Below are 15941 nucleotides of genomic sequence, written 5' to 3'. Positions count from 1 at the left end.
CCCCTCCCGTCCCGTCCCGTCTGCCTATGCCCCTCTGGAGGAGGGGGCAACCAGGCGTTAGTATTTTCCCACAGTGATGGCTGTGGGGCTGGGAACCAGACCAGGGCCACAGCCTCTTGGGAGCCAGCCTGGCTTCTGGCCAAAGGGAGAAGTCAGGGCATTGGGAGTCCAGGCTGGAGAGGACAGGGCTGGCTTCCCAGAACTCCGGGGCAGGGGAAGTAGGAGGGAGGGGACCAAAGGAGGCAAACTTCCTAGCAGCAGTTGAAGGCTGTGTGAGGATGGGCTTTCAACTAGCGCAGGGGAGGAAGATTACACTGCATCTTTCTCCCCTCTGGGAATGCTGGGGTCAAGCTTCCCACTGCCACCCACTGTCCTATCAAGTAGTTGAGACCCAGCTTGGATGCTGTAATTCATTCCCATAGAGGCAGGAGTTAGGTATCCTGTACACTTGACAGGTCTAGGGCGCCTGCTGTAACTGGACTAGATGGCTGTCCTGGGTGCCTAAAGTTGCAGGTGAGGACTGGGCTCTGCTAACTATACTGCTTTTCCTGCATAAATAGTAAACAGCCTGAAAGGTATTTCCACATATTATGAGGATTGCTTCAATAAACTGCACCCACTGCGGGGTTGATGGGTTCTACACTACCCAAGGCCTTGTCCTTGGCCAGGCAGGTTGTGACCACCTGCCTCTCACCGGTTTTCAAGAAACAAGCAGGAGCCAGAGGGAGGGTGTCGCTGGGCCTAGAATTGCAGCGCTTTGCAGGGGTCACTGCGCTGCCACCCCTTGGCTTCCTGGGCCAGGGTGGTGCTGCACAGAGGAGGTGAAGGTCCTCGGCGCCCGCCAGATGCCTCCCTGCTCCGGGGCGCCCCGTGGGACAGGGACTGCCCGGGGACGCTGGAGGGCTCAGGTCCGGCCAGTGCGGCGCGCTCCAGGCCGCGCTGCCCGCGCCCTGCCCGCCTGCTGCCCGCACTCTGCCCGCCTGCTGCCCGCGCCCTGCCCGCCTGCTGCCCGCGCCCTGCCCGCCTGCTGCCCGCGCCCTGCCCGCCTGCTGCCCGCGCCCTGCCCGCGCGGCTCCGCTTAGCCCAGGGCGCCCCCGCGCGGCCGCCTCGGGACGCGCCCCGGCGCCACAAGCCCCGCCCCGCCGCCGCCATTGGCTCTCGCGCCGAGGCCTGGACGCTCGACTGGTCGGCCCGGCGGGTCGCGGGACTCGGGGACAACCGCGGCCGCCGAGCGCGCCCGCCCCGCCCGCCGAGGCCGCGCCCCGGCAGCTGGTGGGCGGACGGACGCGGACATGGCGGCGCCGGGTCCCTGCGCCGACGGCCCCTGCTGCCCCCGCCCCGGAGCGGTGGCCGGCGTGCAGCAGACGCTGGACGAGATGGACTTCGAGAGGGGTGAGGGGCGGGGGGCCGGCGGGCCCGGGCGGGAGGCGTCCGGCGCGCCCCAGGACCGCGGAACAGCGGGCGCGCCCGGAGCGGGGGGCCGGCCCGGCCGCACCCCGGCCTCTGGCCTGGTGGCAGCGCCTGCGGGCGGTTGGCCCCGGGCCTCGCGCTGCCCAGAGCCCGCCAGGGACCTGGCACGAGCTCGGCAGGAAGGGAAACTGAGGTGTTGGTTTCGGTAAGTTCCCTCAGTGGCGGGACCGGCCCGGTACCTGCCCGGGAGACCCTGGGAGACCCAGGCCTGCTCGGGTGTGGAGAGGGGCCGGGGAGCCGAATCTGACCCCCACCCTGGCTGGTGGAGCTGCGCTCCGTGAACCCCGGGTGTGGGGGGGTGTCGGGCCGGGTACTTGGTTTAGCTGTGGAAGAAATGGCCCTGGAGGCAGGTGATGTTCTCCCTACCTCCCAGGCCCAGACAGGGCACTCTCCGGTGGCCTCAGCGCAGCAGTGGCTGGTCCAGTTCTGAGGCTGTCATCGGGTGTGGGGTAGATGCTGCTGCTTTCTGGGCATTCCCGCTTAGCTTTCTAGAAAGTGGCTCTTGCTCCTGCTGACTTGCCCCCACTGCCATCCTCTGGACTACTGAAGTAGTTCTCTCTTGCAGCTTTCCCCTCTGATGGTGTTTTCCACTCTGCATGCACAGAAGCCAGAGGAACCTTTTGAAATTATTGAACCATGCTCAGCGAAATAAGCCAGAAAGAAAAAGAAAAATACCGGATGGTCTCACTCAGAGCAGGAATTTAGAAAACCTAAATAAGGGACCAGGAAAAAACCTAATTATAATAAAGTAAAATTCAAAATCAACAAGCAACTATAAACCAGGGACACACTACAGGGAGGGAGGAGGGAGTAGGATCAAAACAAGGGTGGTGGGAATTGTATGGCGATGAAAATGCATACATTGTGCAAAAATGAAAAATGATGTAAAAAATGTGTAAAATAAAAATAAATAAGTGAAATTCAATAAATAAATTGAATTAGATAATTTCTCTGCTTTTAAAATAGATCCAGATCCCCCATATGGTTTACAAAACTCTGCATGATCTAATTCTTCTTTGTCCTCATTTTATTTCTCATCCTTTTCTTTCTCCAATCATATACTTCAGCCACACGGGGCTTGTACTAGTAAGTAGATACCAGGGTTGCTGCAGACAGCTCCCCATAAGAAAGAATTATTTGGCCCAAAATGTCAGTTGTGCTGCTTGTTGAGAAAGAAACCTTGTCCTAACCAAAGCGGGTCCCTTACCTCTCAGCTTAATTTGATATATCCCTTACTTTCATCAAAGCATTTTCCACAAACTGCATTTATTGTGTGCTGACTCATTTATTGTCTCTTTTTGTGTGTGAACTGGTTTTTCTTCAAATCATGTCGTCTTTCTAGATTCATTTTACTTTTCCCTCTGTCCCTAGTGAATCCTCTCACCCCCCTGGCCTGTACCCCAGTTCCTGTATGCATAAATAAATCAATCTTTAAAAAAAAAGTCTGCTGGAGTGCAGACCTCTCCTGCTGTGCCCACTGCTCCCCTCAGCAGTGCGTTTTGTCAGTCTGCCTGTTCTGCTCCCCGCTCTGGCTCTGGTGAATTCTCTCACCCTCCCGCACTTCTGACTGTACCCAGTGCTTGTATAAATAAAAAAATAAAATCTTTTTTTAAAAAAAAAGTCTGCTGATAATCTGATGGTTACTCTTCAATGATCCTTTCTTTGTGGTAACTTTTTTTTTTTTCCCCATAGAGGCATGTTTTATTTATTTATTTATTTGTTTGTTTGTTTGGTTTTTTGTTTATACAAGCACTGGATACAGTCAGAAGCACGGGAGGGCGAGAGAATTCACCAGAGCCAGAGCGGGGAGCAGAGCAGGCAGAAGGACCGAAGTACACTGCTGAGGGGAGCAGCGGGCGGCAGGAGAGGTCTGCGCGCCATGTGGGACCCTCCTCTGGTGGCCATGGAGCAGCCGGGGATCGAACCGGCGCTGCAGAGGCCGCGGGCAGCTTCGCAACCCAGCGCTCAACCGCTGTGCCACCGGGGAGGGCCTAGATTTGGTTTTATTAACCCTAGTTGGGATTTAATGTGGTTAATCATCTGAGGATTCATTGTTTTTACTTCTGGATAATTTTCAGATGTTTTCCCAAATACTGCCTATCTGCCATTGTGTGTCTAGTTTCTAGTTTTCTCTAGTTTTGGAACCCCCATTATGCTGCCCCATTCTGTCTTCCATGTTTCTTACCGCTTGAATATTTTTCTCTTTACCACTCTGCATTCTGGGCGATTTCCAAATCATTAATTCTCTTCAACTGCGTCTGCAGTAACTGTCAACCATCTATTGTTGCTTTATTTGAATGATTCCACTTTTTAATTTACTGACTTTGATTTCAGATCTTTTTTTTTAACCCTAATGTTCTGTTGATTTGTGTTTTCCATTCCTTCATCTATGTGAACACATTAAATGCTCTTTTAGAGTGTGTTATAATGGCTATTTTTTGAGACATGTAATTTGCCATTTGGCTTATGGAGGCATTCCTATAGGACTTTCATTTTTTGGTCTTTCCTTGATGTAACATTGCATTATAACATTATAGAAGTTTCATGTGTCATTATAAGCCCACGTCTGTATATAGCACATTAAGTTCACCACGAAAAGTCCACTTACGTCCTCCATACAGTTGATCCATTTTATCTGATTTACTCACCCCACCCCACTCAGTTCCTTTCCCTTCTGGTAGTCAACAGTTTGGTCTTTTTTTTTTTTTTTTTTTTTTTAAGATTTCTTTATTTATGCAAACAAGACAAGAACTGCAGTGGAGGCCAGAGGTCCGGGGAGGTGGGGGCAGTGGTGACAGGATTCACCAGAGACAGTGGGGAACAGAACAGGCAGATCTACTGAAATACACTGCTGAGGGGACCAGAGGGAGAGACAAGAGAGATCTGCTGCGCCACGTGGGTCAGCTCCCTGACCACTGGGATTGAACTCGTGCTGCAGTGGCTGCCGATAGCTTGATAGTGCTGTCTTTAACTCCTGCACCACCAGGGAGGCCCGCAATACTTTGGTCTTATAGTTTAAAAGTTTGTTTTATTCATTTATTTGTTTTGTTCTCTATATACCACGTAAGAGTAAAGTCATATTGTGTTTATCTTTTTCCATCTGGCTTATTTCACTAAGCATAATACACTCTAGGTTCATCCATGTTGTTGCAAATGGCAGGATCTGCAACATCTTTTTTAAAAATAACTGAGCAGTATTATATATTGCATATATATGCCACGTCTTCTTATCCAGTCATCTGTTGGACAGTTAGGTTGTGGGTGATTGTATATATAAATGCAATGAACTTAGGGGTGTGTGTATGTCTTCTAAATTAGAGGTAAGGGCCTTCCTGGTGGCGTAAGGGGTTAAGTTTCAGCACCATGAAGCTAAAGGCAGCCACTGCAGCTTGATCCCTGGCCAGAGAGCTGACCCACATGGCGCAGCAGACCTCTTCAGTCTTACCTGCTGCCCCCCGCAGCAGTGTATTTCAGTCAATCCACCTGTTCTACTCCCCACTCTGTTTCTGGTGAATCCTCTCACCACGCCCCGCCCCTCGCACCTCTGGCCTACACCCCAGCTCTTGTATGCATAAATAAATAAATAAATCTTTTTTAAAAATTAGAGGTAAGGGCCTCCCCGGTGGCGCAGCGGTTGAGCGCTGGGTTGCGAGGCTGCCCGCAGCCTCTGTAGCGCCGGTTCGATCCCCGGCTGCTCCCCGGCCACCAGAGGAGGGTCCCACATGGCGCGCAGACCTCTCCTGCAGCCCGCTGCTCCCCTCAGCAGTGTACTTCGGTCCTTCTGCCTGCTCTGCTCCCCGCTCTGGCTCTGGTGAATTCTCTCACCCTCCCGCGCTTCTGACTGTACCCAGTGCATGTATAAACAAAACAAACAATTAAATAAATAAGTAAAACATGCGTCTATATAAAAAAAAAAAAATTAAAAAAAAAAATTAGAGGTAAAAGAGGCATGGAAATGTCCCCAGATGTTCAGCATTATTCATTACTTTGGTCGTCTTTCCACAGGAATCTGGTCAGCAGCCCTGAATGGAGATCTGGGTCGAGTGAAGTATTTAATCCAGAAGGCAGCAGACCCTAGTCAGCCTGACTCAGCTGGCTACACGGCTTTGGTGAGCTGGAGAGGAACACAGGGTCAGATGAGAGAGATGCTCTCAATGGGAGGTACAGGCCTGAGGAGGGATGGACGTTTTGCTTTCTTCTCTCCCAGCAAGATTTCCGTGAGAAAAATTATCACGTGAAGCTAGGTTTTGTAAATTAGTGTAAGGGTTTCACGTCCATTATTTAATTCCATTTTCATAATGATTCTCTGAGGTAGGAATGATTATCATCCCATTTCTCTGATTGAGGAAACTGATGCTAGAAATGAAGACACTTGCCAGGTGACACAGCTAATGCAAGTAGCACTTGAGATGATTCCAGGCCGCTTGGTCCACCACACATTACTCACCTGGACTCTGCTCTGTGACTTTGCGTGACTTCAGTCTCTGTTCCCTGCAGCACTATGCCAGCCGCAATGGGCACTATGCTGTATGCCAGTTCCTACTGGAAAGCGGGGCGAAGTGTGATGCCCAAACCCATGGGGGTGCCACTGCCCTGCACCGGGCCAGCTACTGCGGGCACACTGAGATTGCACGGCTTCTGCTTTCGCATGGGTCCAACCCCAGACTGGTTGATGATGATGGCATGACCAGTCTACATAAGGTATGCCCTTTGCCCCCTCAGCATATGCTTCTGTCCTTACGAAAGCTCTGATGTGCTCACTGTAGAAAACACAAGGAAACAGAAAAGCATAGTAGAAAAGTAGAAAATAAAACTCACTTGTAATGTCAGTGCTCACCTGTCATCGCTTTGCATGTAAATTAGAATTAAACAGACTGTCATTTTTTTCTTTCCCTTAGTGATATGTCATCAATGCTATTAGTTTTCTGAACTATTGTCTATCCCTGTAGTCCACTTTCCATGCTGTAGCCAACAAGATTATCAAACTTTTCCTGATTAGAAATACCTGCACAGTGTAAAGAGTTTGAGGAGTACAAAATGGTATATCATGAAAATGAGTTTCCCCTTCCACCCCTGGCCTTTTGTCCCTCAGTCTTCCAGGTCACCTCCCTTAAGGCACCTCTTCTCTGACTTCTTACGTATGTTTGAGAAGTGGTTTATGCATTGTTGTGGTAGATGTGTGTGAGTTTATCCCTCTCCTGCCCACTTGATTTTCTCACCACAGGATGGTTTTTTAAAATTTTTTAAAAATTTATTTATGCATACAAAAACTGGGCTACAGGCCAGAGGTGTGGGAGAAGGGTGAGAGGATGCACCAGAGACAGAGTGGGGAGCAGAACAGGCAGACTGACTGAAATACACTGCTGAGGGGAGCAGGGGGTGAGACAGGAGAGGTCTGCTGCGTGATGTGGGTAACTCCCTGGCTGGCTGGGGATAGAACTCATGCTGCAGATAGCTTGATAGTGCTGTCTTTAACCCCTGTGCCACCAGGGAGGCCCTCTGTACTGGTTTTTAATGTGCAGACCTGGACAAAGAAATCACCCCTGAGCAAAGGACACAAGAGAGAACAACTCAAGCTCACCACCAGCTAGGCACTGGGCACTCGGCCAGTCTGCATGGGAGCCATGGGGACTTGGTAGAAAATAGGGGAAACCTTCTCCAATAGCCAGTGTCTCCACTTTCATGAGACCTTTTTTATTTTATTTTATTTATATATACTTTTAAGATTTATTTATTTTTAAAAGCACTGGGGTACAAGCCAGAGGCACAGGAGGGTGAGAGGATTCACCAGAGACAGAGCAGGGAGCAGAACAGGTAGACGGACCAAAGCCACTGCTGAGGGGAGCAGTGGGCGAGGCAGGAGACGTCTGCTGCGCCATGTGGTTTCTCCCTGGCTGGCGGGGAATCAAACCAGTGCTGCAGAGGCTGCGGACAGCTTCACAGCGCTGTGCTCAACCTGCTGCACCACCGGGGAGGCCCCATGAGACCTTTTTCAGGAGAAAGATATGTCCAGAAGTGGATGGAGCAGGAAAGTGGGGGTCTGACTTTTGATTCAGGGCTCTCTCTCCACAGGCTGCTGAGAAGGGTCACATGGACATTTGCTCGCTCCTGTTACAGCACAGCCCGGCCCTGAAGGCCGTCCGGGATCGGAAGGCACGACTAGCATGTGACCTGCTGCCCCACAACAGTGATATGCGGGACCTGCTGGCCAGCTGAGTCACCACCTCTGTGTCTGGCTGTAGTGCAAGGGCACACAGGCTGGCACTCCCAGCCCCTGCTGTGGTCAGCATCCATGCTGTAGGGTGCGAATCTGAGGCCTGAAGGCCCAGGAAGAGCCCCATCTGGCCACTGGAACAGAGGGGTTGATTAGGTTGGGACTGCAAGCACTTAAGCCTGGGCAGATGGTCATACTCTACGTAGTTCCTGTGGAAATAATAAAGTTATATCTTAACCTCATCCCATGCACAAAAATAAATTTCAAGTAAAAATAAAAACAAAATTGTGTAAATATAAGAAGAAACTATGGAGTATATGACAAATTAAAAGCTGCTTTTTAGCCGAGTGACCTTATACAAGTCACTGGGTCCTCTTCCCTGTTTTCTCATCAATAAGATGAGAATGAGGGCCTCCCCTGGTGGCGCAGCGGTTGAGCGCTGGGCTGCGAGGCCCGCAGCCTCTGCAGCACCGGTTCGTTCCCCGGCTGCCAGCGAGGGTCCCACAAAAAAAAAAAAAAAAAAAAAAAAAAAGATGAGAATGATTATAATAGGCCCTCCCTCAAGGTCACGGTGGGGATTAAACAAGTGAATATATGGAGAGAGGGCCAGAGTGCCGGCGTGCTGGCACACTGCAAGCAGTATATGGGCGCACTACTCCCCTAGACCTAGTCAGCACTTGTTTTTATATCATAATGGCACACACCTTAGCAATCCAGTAGATTTTAAGTTTTCTTTTGCATTGCTGAATCCTAGTAAGGTTGAAGACCTGTCTTTTGTGAACCTCTCCATGCCCTTTGTCTATTTAAACTTTTTTTCCTTATCATTGATTCATGGGAGTTGTCTATACATTCTGGATATTGATCATATGCTTATATATATACTTTTTCATACTGTCACTTTATTGATACCTATTTATGGAAATGGGTGCAGCCAGTTTAAACAAGCAGAGTTAATTTGCTATATCCATGGCTACCTAGAGAATAGTCATCCATGTATGCAAAGATACTTATTTACAGAGGCATTTGACAAAGACATGCTTAGGAACATGATGTGTAATGTAAAACAGAAATGGAAGTGACCTAATTGCTTCCCGAAAGGGGAAAGGCTAAGTTCTGGCCCATGCGGCATTTGAGCGCAGGGCCTGCTAACGGAGAAAGGCTGCTGGGTGTGGTCACAGTATGCCTCCTAAATGTGTCCACAGAAACGTGTGTACGTGCACAGACTGCACAGGAAAAGTCAAGAGGGTAGTTATTAAACTGGTATACCATGGTCACCCCCGGCCCACTGGGGCAGCAGGAGTGGCTAGTCAAGGGGTCTTGAGCTTTATTTGCTAACTTTGTATTTTTCACAAGGAGTATTTTTTTTTTTAAATAAGTCAGCGGTAATCCCAATTAGTTTCACGTGGGAGAAATAACTTTTCTGATGCCTATTGCTGCAAAATGCCCTCACCTTTGAATGTTGAAGGAGAGGAATTTTAGAGTCGGTGGTGGGCAGCAGAGTCCAAAGCTAAAGTTTTCATTTTCCTTGTCTGTTTGCCCTCTCCTCTTCCTCATAACCAAAGGCAAGAAATCATCTTTGATATAAAACACCCTGAAGCATAGGGACTGAATTTCTTTAAAAATCTCTGGGTTTCCTACGTCTCAAAACTTGGAAGCACTTACAGAGAAGCCAGCTGTGGGGACCAGGCGAGCCCTTTGGGGCCTTGGGCTGTCCTTGACCTGGAATTCTCCCTCCCTCTTGTTCTGGTCATCTCTGCTCATGTTGCTCTCATCCTGGAGTCTTATTTACTAGCTATCGGATTTCCTTCCAAAGGTCAAGGCAGAGTTCAGGGCACAGCTGGGTGAAGGACATGCATGGTGCCTTATGGAGATTTGGGATGTTTGACTTTGGTGACTTGGGATTGCTTTGCAATTGGATTAATGGTTCACATTCCGTACTTGGCCCAAGCGGAATCTCCACCTCACCTTCCCTGTGGAAGGGCACTCCTTGCCAGAAGCACATCTGACAGGGGACCTGATATGGGGCACAGAAGACATCAAGAGACATAAGGTGCTGGTAACAGACTGCTTGGCTCCTGATGGTGGTATAACTTGGCACATCGGCCAAGTGGTGAGGGAGAGGGGTACCTGGGGAAGAAAACCACCAAGAATAGGGAGGGCAGCCCTGAAACTTGCTAGGAGCTGGGTGATCACTTGAAGCCTGATTTCCTCATGTAGGTGCTGTGAGGATTCCTGAGGCAGAAGTTAGCCTCTTGGGCCTGTCCTTCCTGGGTCCTCTTTAGCATTCTGGGCTTTTGCTAGGGCAGCTGGACTGTCTGTCTGTCAGGGGCTCAGGTAGTCAAACCAATAGCAATATGGAGACTCACAGCCAACTCCTTTTCACGAGTGGTGTCTAGACTTAGAAGAGTGGGAAACATTCCCCCCGGATCTGGGCTAGCGGCCCAGGCACCCTAAGACATGTGCTTATTGGTTAAATTACCCCTAAGTGTGGGGGGTGGCACAGGTGCAGGATAGTGGGTGTCTGAGGATGCAACTGACTCAGCTCAAAACAGCTCCACCGCCATCAGCAAGCTGCATGCCCACACGGGTATTTTGGTAGGTGTTACAGAGCCACAGAGTTATCTGGCGCAGGTGCCAGCCTCTGCCCTGCCTGCCAGGAGACAGCTCTCCTATAAAAGGGCTGAGCAGCTCAGTCCCTCTGCTGGGGGGTGTGAGGAGCAGGGGGGACCATGGACCTCATCAGCATCCAGCAGTTGGTAAGGACTTGGAGCCGCGGGGTGGGAGGTCGGCTGATGGCTATCCCCCACCCCCAAGACCATCTCAGCAGACTGAGGAGGCTGGCTGGAGGGTAGGCAGCTTCTGGCTGTGACCTCAGGATCGGGCATCAAGAGCAGAAACATTCAGTTCTTTTCTGGTTTGCTTAATTCTCATGAGAAGTGGTGAGGGCTCAGGGAGCAGGAGAGGGAGACCAAATGGGACATGTCAGATGAAGGTAGACGTGAAAACCCGAGTTAGTGAGTTCCACCCAGACCATGATGGCAGAAGGTGAGCAGGGAGTGGCAGGTTACCCCAGAAGACACAAGTATGGCTCAACTGCCATGCTGGCCCTTGCTCTAGAAACGGTCCAGAGGCTCTAGCTGCCCTGATGGAGGGAGAAGGCTGCTGGTGTGCACCCAGGGCAGTGAGAGGAAGGGACGTCTTGGGCATGCTTTGGTGAGGCAGGGCATAGTGGAGGGTGTAACACTGTCCAGCCGGCCCCCACTGGCAGGGTCTTTGCTGGACAACAGGCTGCTGGGCCCGGGGAATGTTCAGTTATGAGTTTGCTTTGGAAGGAAATACAGTCGCGTGTGGTTAGAAGCCCTAGGCACTGCCATTCTATCATTCCAACCCTTCTCTCCCACTAACATGCTATTCCCCAATGCTCCCTGGGTCCTGAATTTTTGGGGACGGGCGCAGGGGAGGGAAGAATGGATCTTGGTTGGGTGGGGCCAGTCCCAAGCACAAGTCCCAGTGACTCATTGCATCTTTGCAGCTCTGTGAGGTAAATGCTAGCTTGACCCCTCTTCACTGATGAAGCTTCATGAGGTGCCAAGATCTGAACCTAGGAATTCAGAATTTTATTCAGGATGCATCTCCTCTGTTCCGCTGAGCTTGGGGTCAGGTGTACTTATGGTGTGATCTGATAGGAATAAGGTCAACATCCCACGAGGGAATTTGAACTGTCATCTGCCCTGAGCTGTCTGGGCCACAAGCCCAACAGTATAAATAGATGTGGTGTCATGCCCCCACCCTGTGTTTCTGCTGATAGGACAGGATAGGCGGCACTCAAGTCACCACCTGGGCTTTGAGAGGCACTAAGCTGGTGGCAGCCAGCAACAACCATGGGCACCAGGGAGCATGCCAACACTCCCGACCCTGGAAAGCTTTGAGAAGGGTCAAAGCTTAATTCTCTGGGGTCAAAGCTTAATTCTATAGGGTCAAAGCTATAGCTCTGAGATCCAGAGAAGTAATCTTGGTTATGTCCACCCTGTCAGGACTCCCCTGTGCCGCACACCTATATTTTCTAACAGCTCCTTATTTTTCTGATTGTTTATCCTGTTCCTACAGGTAAGTGGAGAAGGAGCTGGAAAGAAAGTGTTGGGATATGGACATGGAGTTCCTGATCCTGGAGGCTGGCCTAGTGATTGGAGGCTGGGGCCCCAAGAGGCTGCGGCCCGGGAAAGGCAGAAGCTGGAAGAAGAGAAGAAGAAGAAAGTGAGTGTGGAGTTGGGGCTGGAGTGGTCCTTGTGAACAGTGAGGGTCTTGGGGCCCAGGGCCTGCCAGCCTAAGCGGCTGGGTTTCTCCTATGGGCAGGGAAGTGAAACCACCATGAGCCTCCCCAAGGTGCCCGTGACCAGTGGCTGATGTCTGGCATGGTCTTCTCTTCTGCCCCAGCTACAACGATTTAACAGTTCCAGAGTTAACCTAGAGACTCTGGCTGACTTGGAAAACTTGGTTCAAAGACGAAGAGAAAAGCGACTGAAACTGAAACTGAAACGCAGAGTCCCCCCCAAGGCACCTGAGCCAGTGGTTAAGGTGAGTGAGAGGTTGTGGGTGCAGACACTGGACTTGAGCTCACGAGGGACAGCTTCCCGTCCCCGTGGGAGGGTTTGGGGAAGGTGGCCAGACACCGCTGGCCACAACTGCAGTCAACTGCCAGAAAAGTTCATTTTCCAGGGCTGCTGAAACAAGTAGCACAGGCTGCGGGGCTTAAACAACAGAACGTTATCATTTCAAGGGTCTGGAGGCTCAAAGTCCCAGATCAGGTTGGTGCAGGGCTCATTCCAAGGGCTGAGGGGGAGAATCTGTGCAGGCCTCTTGGCCCTGGTGACGGGCAGTGCTCTGCGGTGCTCCTTGGCTTGTATGTGTGTCCTCCCCACCCCTGGCTTGGTCTTCACACAGTATATACCACATGTCTAAGCGTCCCCCTTCAATGGACCCGTCACACTGGATCAGGGCACACTTTATTCAAGTAACTGATTATAGCCACGGCAAAGCCTATTTCCAAATAAGGTCAAATTCTGAGGTATTAGGGATTAAGACTTAAATATACAAACTTTGTAGGGGACCACTAGTCAACCGCATAATACACCCCCACCCCCATAGCTATTCAGCCAGACCCTCCTGGGTTAGGTTCTTTAAAATCTATTATTTGTACACGCCAACAGCTTGCTGGTTCTTAGTCAGCTCTTTAGAAGCCACTGGGCTAGACTGTGGTTAGACCCCACTGGTTGAAGCTGTGATAGAAACCTACAATTCTAGGGAGTGACTTGACTTGGTCTTGTTCCTCAATTTACCCAGCAGCAACCCCAGGCCCAGCTGGAGTCTGTGGACCTGGAGGCATTCTTGAAGGCAGCTGCTGAGAACCAGGAGGCCCTGATTGACAAGTACCTGGCAGATGGAGGGGACCCCAACGCCCATGACAAGGTAGTGGGGGGCAGGGGGTGGTGGCAGGTGAACTGGACCACAGCAGGGGTGTGGTCTTCAGTGTGTTCTAGGAACTGCACTAGGAAACTGCAGGACTTTTTTCTCCTGAGCAAGAGTCCTGTGGTGCCCCCTGAGCCAGGAGGAAGACCTTACCCATTAAGGGGGAGCAGGCAGCTGTCAGGGAACCAGCCCTGGGTGGGACCACTGGGGAGGGCTATGTTCCCTCTGCCTAATCTCCTGTCTCCACCCCCAGCTCCACCGCACGGCCCTGCACTGGGCCTGCCTCAAGGGTCACAGCCAGCTTGTGAACAAGCTTTTGGAGGCGGGTGCCGCTGTGGACGCTCGGGACTTGGTGAGAACTGGGGAAGGCCCGTCCTCATGGCACATGCCCTGCCCAGCCTGACAGCATGTCAGAGCACTTTGCTTTTGTTTTACAGCTGGACAGGACACCTGTGTTCTGGGCCTGCCGTGGAGGACACCTGGACATCCTCAAACATCTGCTTAACCAGGGAGCTCAGGTTGATGCCCGGGACAAGGTGAGGACCACAGTGCTGTGGGGATGGCCTATTGGTGGCAAACAAGCTGTGTACTGGAGTGGACCCTGTTCCAGGAGAGAGCATACCCTTGAGATGGGGCGAGCCCCTTGGGGTTGGGGTGATGCTAATTCTCGCTTGTGCCCATAGATCTGGAGCACCCCCCTGCATGTGGCTGTGCGCACAGGACACTGTGACTGCCTGGAGCACCTCATCGCATGTGGAGCCCAGATTAATGCACAGGACAAGGTAGGTGCTTGGTCTTTCTAGTCTGAGGGCAGCTCTACTAGGGGCCAGTCACATGCACCAACCTGTCATTTCCCAAGGTCGGGAGGTTGGCATGATGTCTTCTTTTTCAAAGGAAGGGGACACAGCACTGCACGAGGCTGTACGTCACGGTCACTACAGAGCCATGAAGGTGCTGCTGCTTTATGGAGCCCAGCTGGGTGTGCGGAACGTGGTGAGGACGAGCAGGCCGGGCCCTGCCCTGAGATGGGTGGGTGGGCCACTCCAGGGGAAGGAAAGAACTGACCCAGCATCTTTATCCCCAGGCTTCCATGACCCCAGTGCAGCTGGCTCGGGACTGGCAGCGGGGCATCCGGGAAGCACTGCAGGCCCATGTTGGGCACCCCCGGACCCGATGCTAGTGATAACAGCAGACCTGCAGGGTCACTCGCAGCCACCATTCCATCCCCTTCCTCTCCCATCCTTACATGACTAAAGCCTCTGCACCCCTGTGGTTCTAACCTCAGTCCCGACTCCTCTGAGGGCGCTTGCTCCGGCCTCCCGGGCAGCTGTGTGGAGGCTGAGCAGCAGCCCCAACCCTGCAGGTAGACAAGCAGGCTCCCTGGCTTCAAGTCTCAGGGGTGACTCATTCCCTGCCAGGGCTCGAGCTAAGGGGCTGAGGCAGAGGACCACGGGTAAGAGGAAAAGTGGGTCCAGACCAGGATGGAGAATGGGAGCCCAGGATGGAGCAGAAATTGACTCTAAGCCTCGCGCTACCATGGGCTGGCGCTAGATTCCCTCGGTGTCTGCTGAGCCTCAGTCTGGGAGACTGATTCGCCCCTGCCCTGACAGGGCCGGTCTCCTGTCAGGTGGTGATTCAGGGCATGGCTAACAGCTGCCACCAGGGACTTACAAAGGCAACTGAAAGGCCATAAAGAGGGTAGGCACTTCTGCAGTCGGTCAAAGCCCTTGGGCAGGGGTTTCTCCAGGTGACTCCACGCCTATCAGCGGCAACCCTGGTAGTGTCTGGAGTGGCTTTAGATACCTTTGGTCTTAGAGACTCTGGAGTTGGGCCTGGTAATCTGGAGGGGGCTGCTCAACAGGTTTGAGGCCCCACTGCAACAGAAGCCCAGTACCAACCTGGTTGCCTCAGAGGCCCTAAGACCAATGATTTGGAGCTCCTCTTTATTTTAGGGAAACCTGTGCCCCCTGGCTTTCCTTGTAGGGGTGTGTGTCTGGGTTCTGGGATTGCTTGTGGCCCACTCAACTTATGGGGCGGTGGCCCGTAACCCTACTTTGCCTCAGGTACTAATATTGCCCTGGGTCTGAAGCCTTTGCCAGGCCCCTGCAGCTGCTGCACCTGCTCTGCTCTATCCCACCTCAGAGGCAGGACACTGAGGGGCTCCATCCAGCGGGGAAGCAGAGGCGGGTTAACTATCTGCTAATTGGTGGCAGTTTTAAGACCCAACTTTACACAGGCTCTTCTAAAGATTCCTTCCTCTTTCCTTGTCCTTTATGTTTCAAGCTGCACCGGTGTAGACCTGTACTACTGGCGAGGCTGGGTCCTTATAAGCCAGAAAGTGAATCTTAGACTCTGCCCTGAACTGAGAAACAGGCTGAGGGATGGGCTGACACTTCGCCCCCCTCATGTCCATGAGGTACCATTTTGGAGCAATCATTTTTCAGTCTAACTTCAGAGGCCCTCTGAGGCCTAAAACAGGGTTGTTCTTACTATGTGAAGAAACTGACCAGGGCTCCATACCAGGGGCCACACACCCTCCTCCACTTGGGCAGCTCCTGCCCTGTGGTGACGGCCAGTGTCTAACCTGGCACTGGGGCCCGAGGAGAAACAGATATTCAAGTCTATGGAGAAGACAACTCCCCATCTAGAAAATGGGGACACTTAAGTGACAGACAAAACTACCTTTTTATACAGATCAATATTTTTTGTTCATTAAAATTGGTTGCTTATCCAACACAGCCTCATTGTCTGTTCTGGGCTGGGAGGGGTCAATTCATTAGGCCCAAAGCCT

The 15941-nt window shown here is 51.8% G+C and overlaps 1 protein-coding gene across 2 annotated transcripts; it reads left to right on the top strand.

Annotated features, from left to right (window-relative positions):
• Positions 1-1292: 1292 nt before the first annotated feature.
• ANKRD39 (ankyrin repeat domain 39) lies at positions 1293-15895 on the top strand. 2 transcript variants are annotated; one of them, XM_054701881.1, is made up of 11 exons: positions 1309-1392; positions 5476-5579; positions 5968-6171; positions 11792-11938; positions 12119-12259; positions 13025-13150; positions 13404-13502; positions 13588-13686; positions 13834-13932; positions 14045-14143; positions 14235-15895. In XM_054701881.1, exons 1-11 carry the CDS (start codon positions 1377-1379, stop codon positions 14328-14330), a joined length of 1230 nt encoding a protein of 409 aa, XP_054557856.1. In that variant the 5' UTR covers positions 1309-1376; the 3' UTR covers positions 14331-15895. The 2 variants fall into 2 exon arrangements, with proteins under 2 accessions (XP_037383786.1, XP_054557856.1); XM_037527889.2 differs by lacking the exons at positions 11792-11938; positions 12119-12259; positions 13025-13150; ... (3 more) ...; positions 14045-14143; positions 14235-15895 and adding an exon at positions 7543-8104 and having other exon boundaries at positions 1293-1392.
• The last annotated feature ends 46 nt before the right edge of the window (positions 15896-15941 follow it).

Source organism: Talpa occidentalis, unplaced genomic scaffold (assembly GCF_014898055.3).
Source record: "Talpa occidentalis isolate TD23 unplaced genomic scaffold, MPIMG_talOcc4v2.1 talOcc4.5, whole genome shotgun sequence".
Lineage (NCBI taxonomy): Eukaryota > Metazoa > Chordata > Mammalia > Eulipotyphla > Talpidae > Talpa > Talpa occidentalis.
The sequence above is the reverse complement of the archived record's forward strand: the minus strand, read 5'-3'. Positions and strand labels throughout refer to the sequence as shown.

Excerpts from the sequence above, each read along its gene's own strand:
- ANKRD39 (XM_054701881.1), top strand. Across the intron at positions 5,580-5,967 it reads CAGCTGGCTACACGGCTTTG|CACTATGCCAGCCGCAATGG; the intron begins GTGAGCTGGAGA and ends TGTTCCCTGCAG. Across the intron at positions 13,503-13,587 it reads CTGTGGACGCTCGGGACTTG|CTGGACAGGACACCTGTGTT; the intron begins GTGAGAACTGGG and ends TTTGTTTTACAG.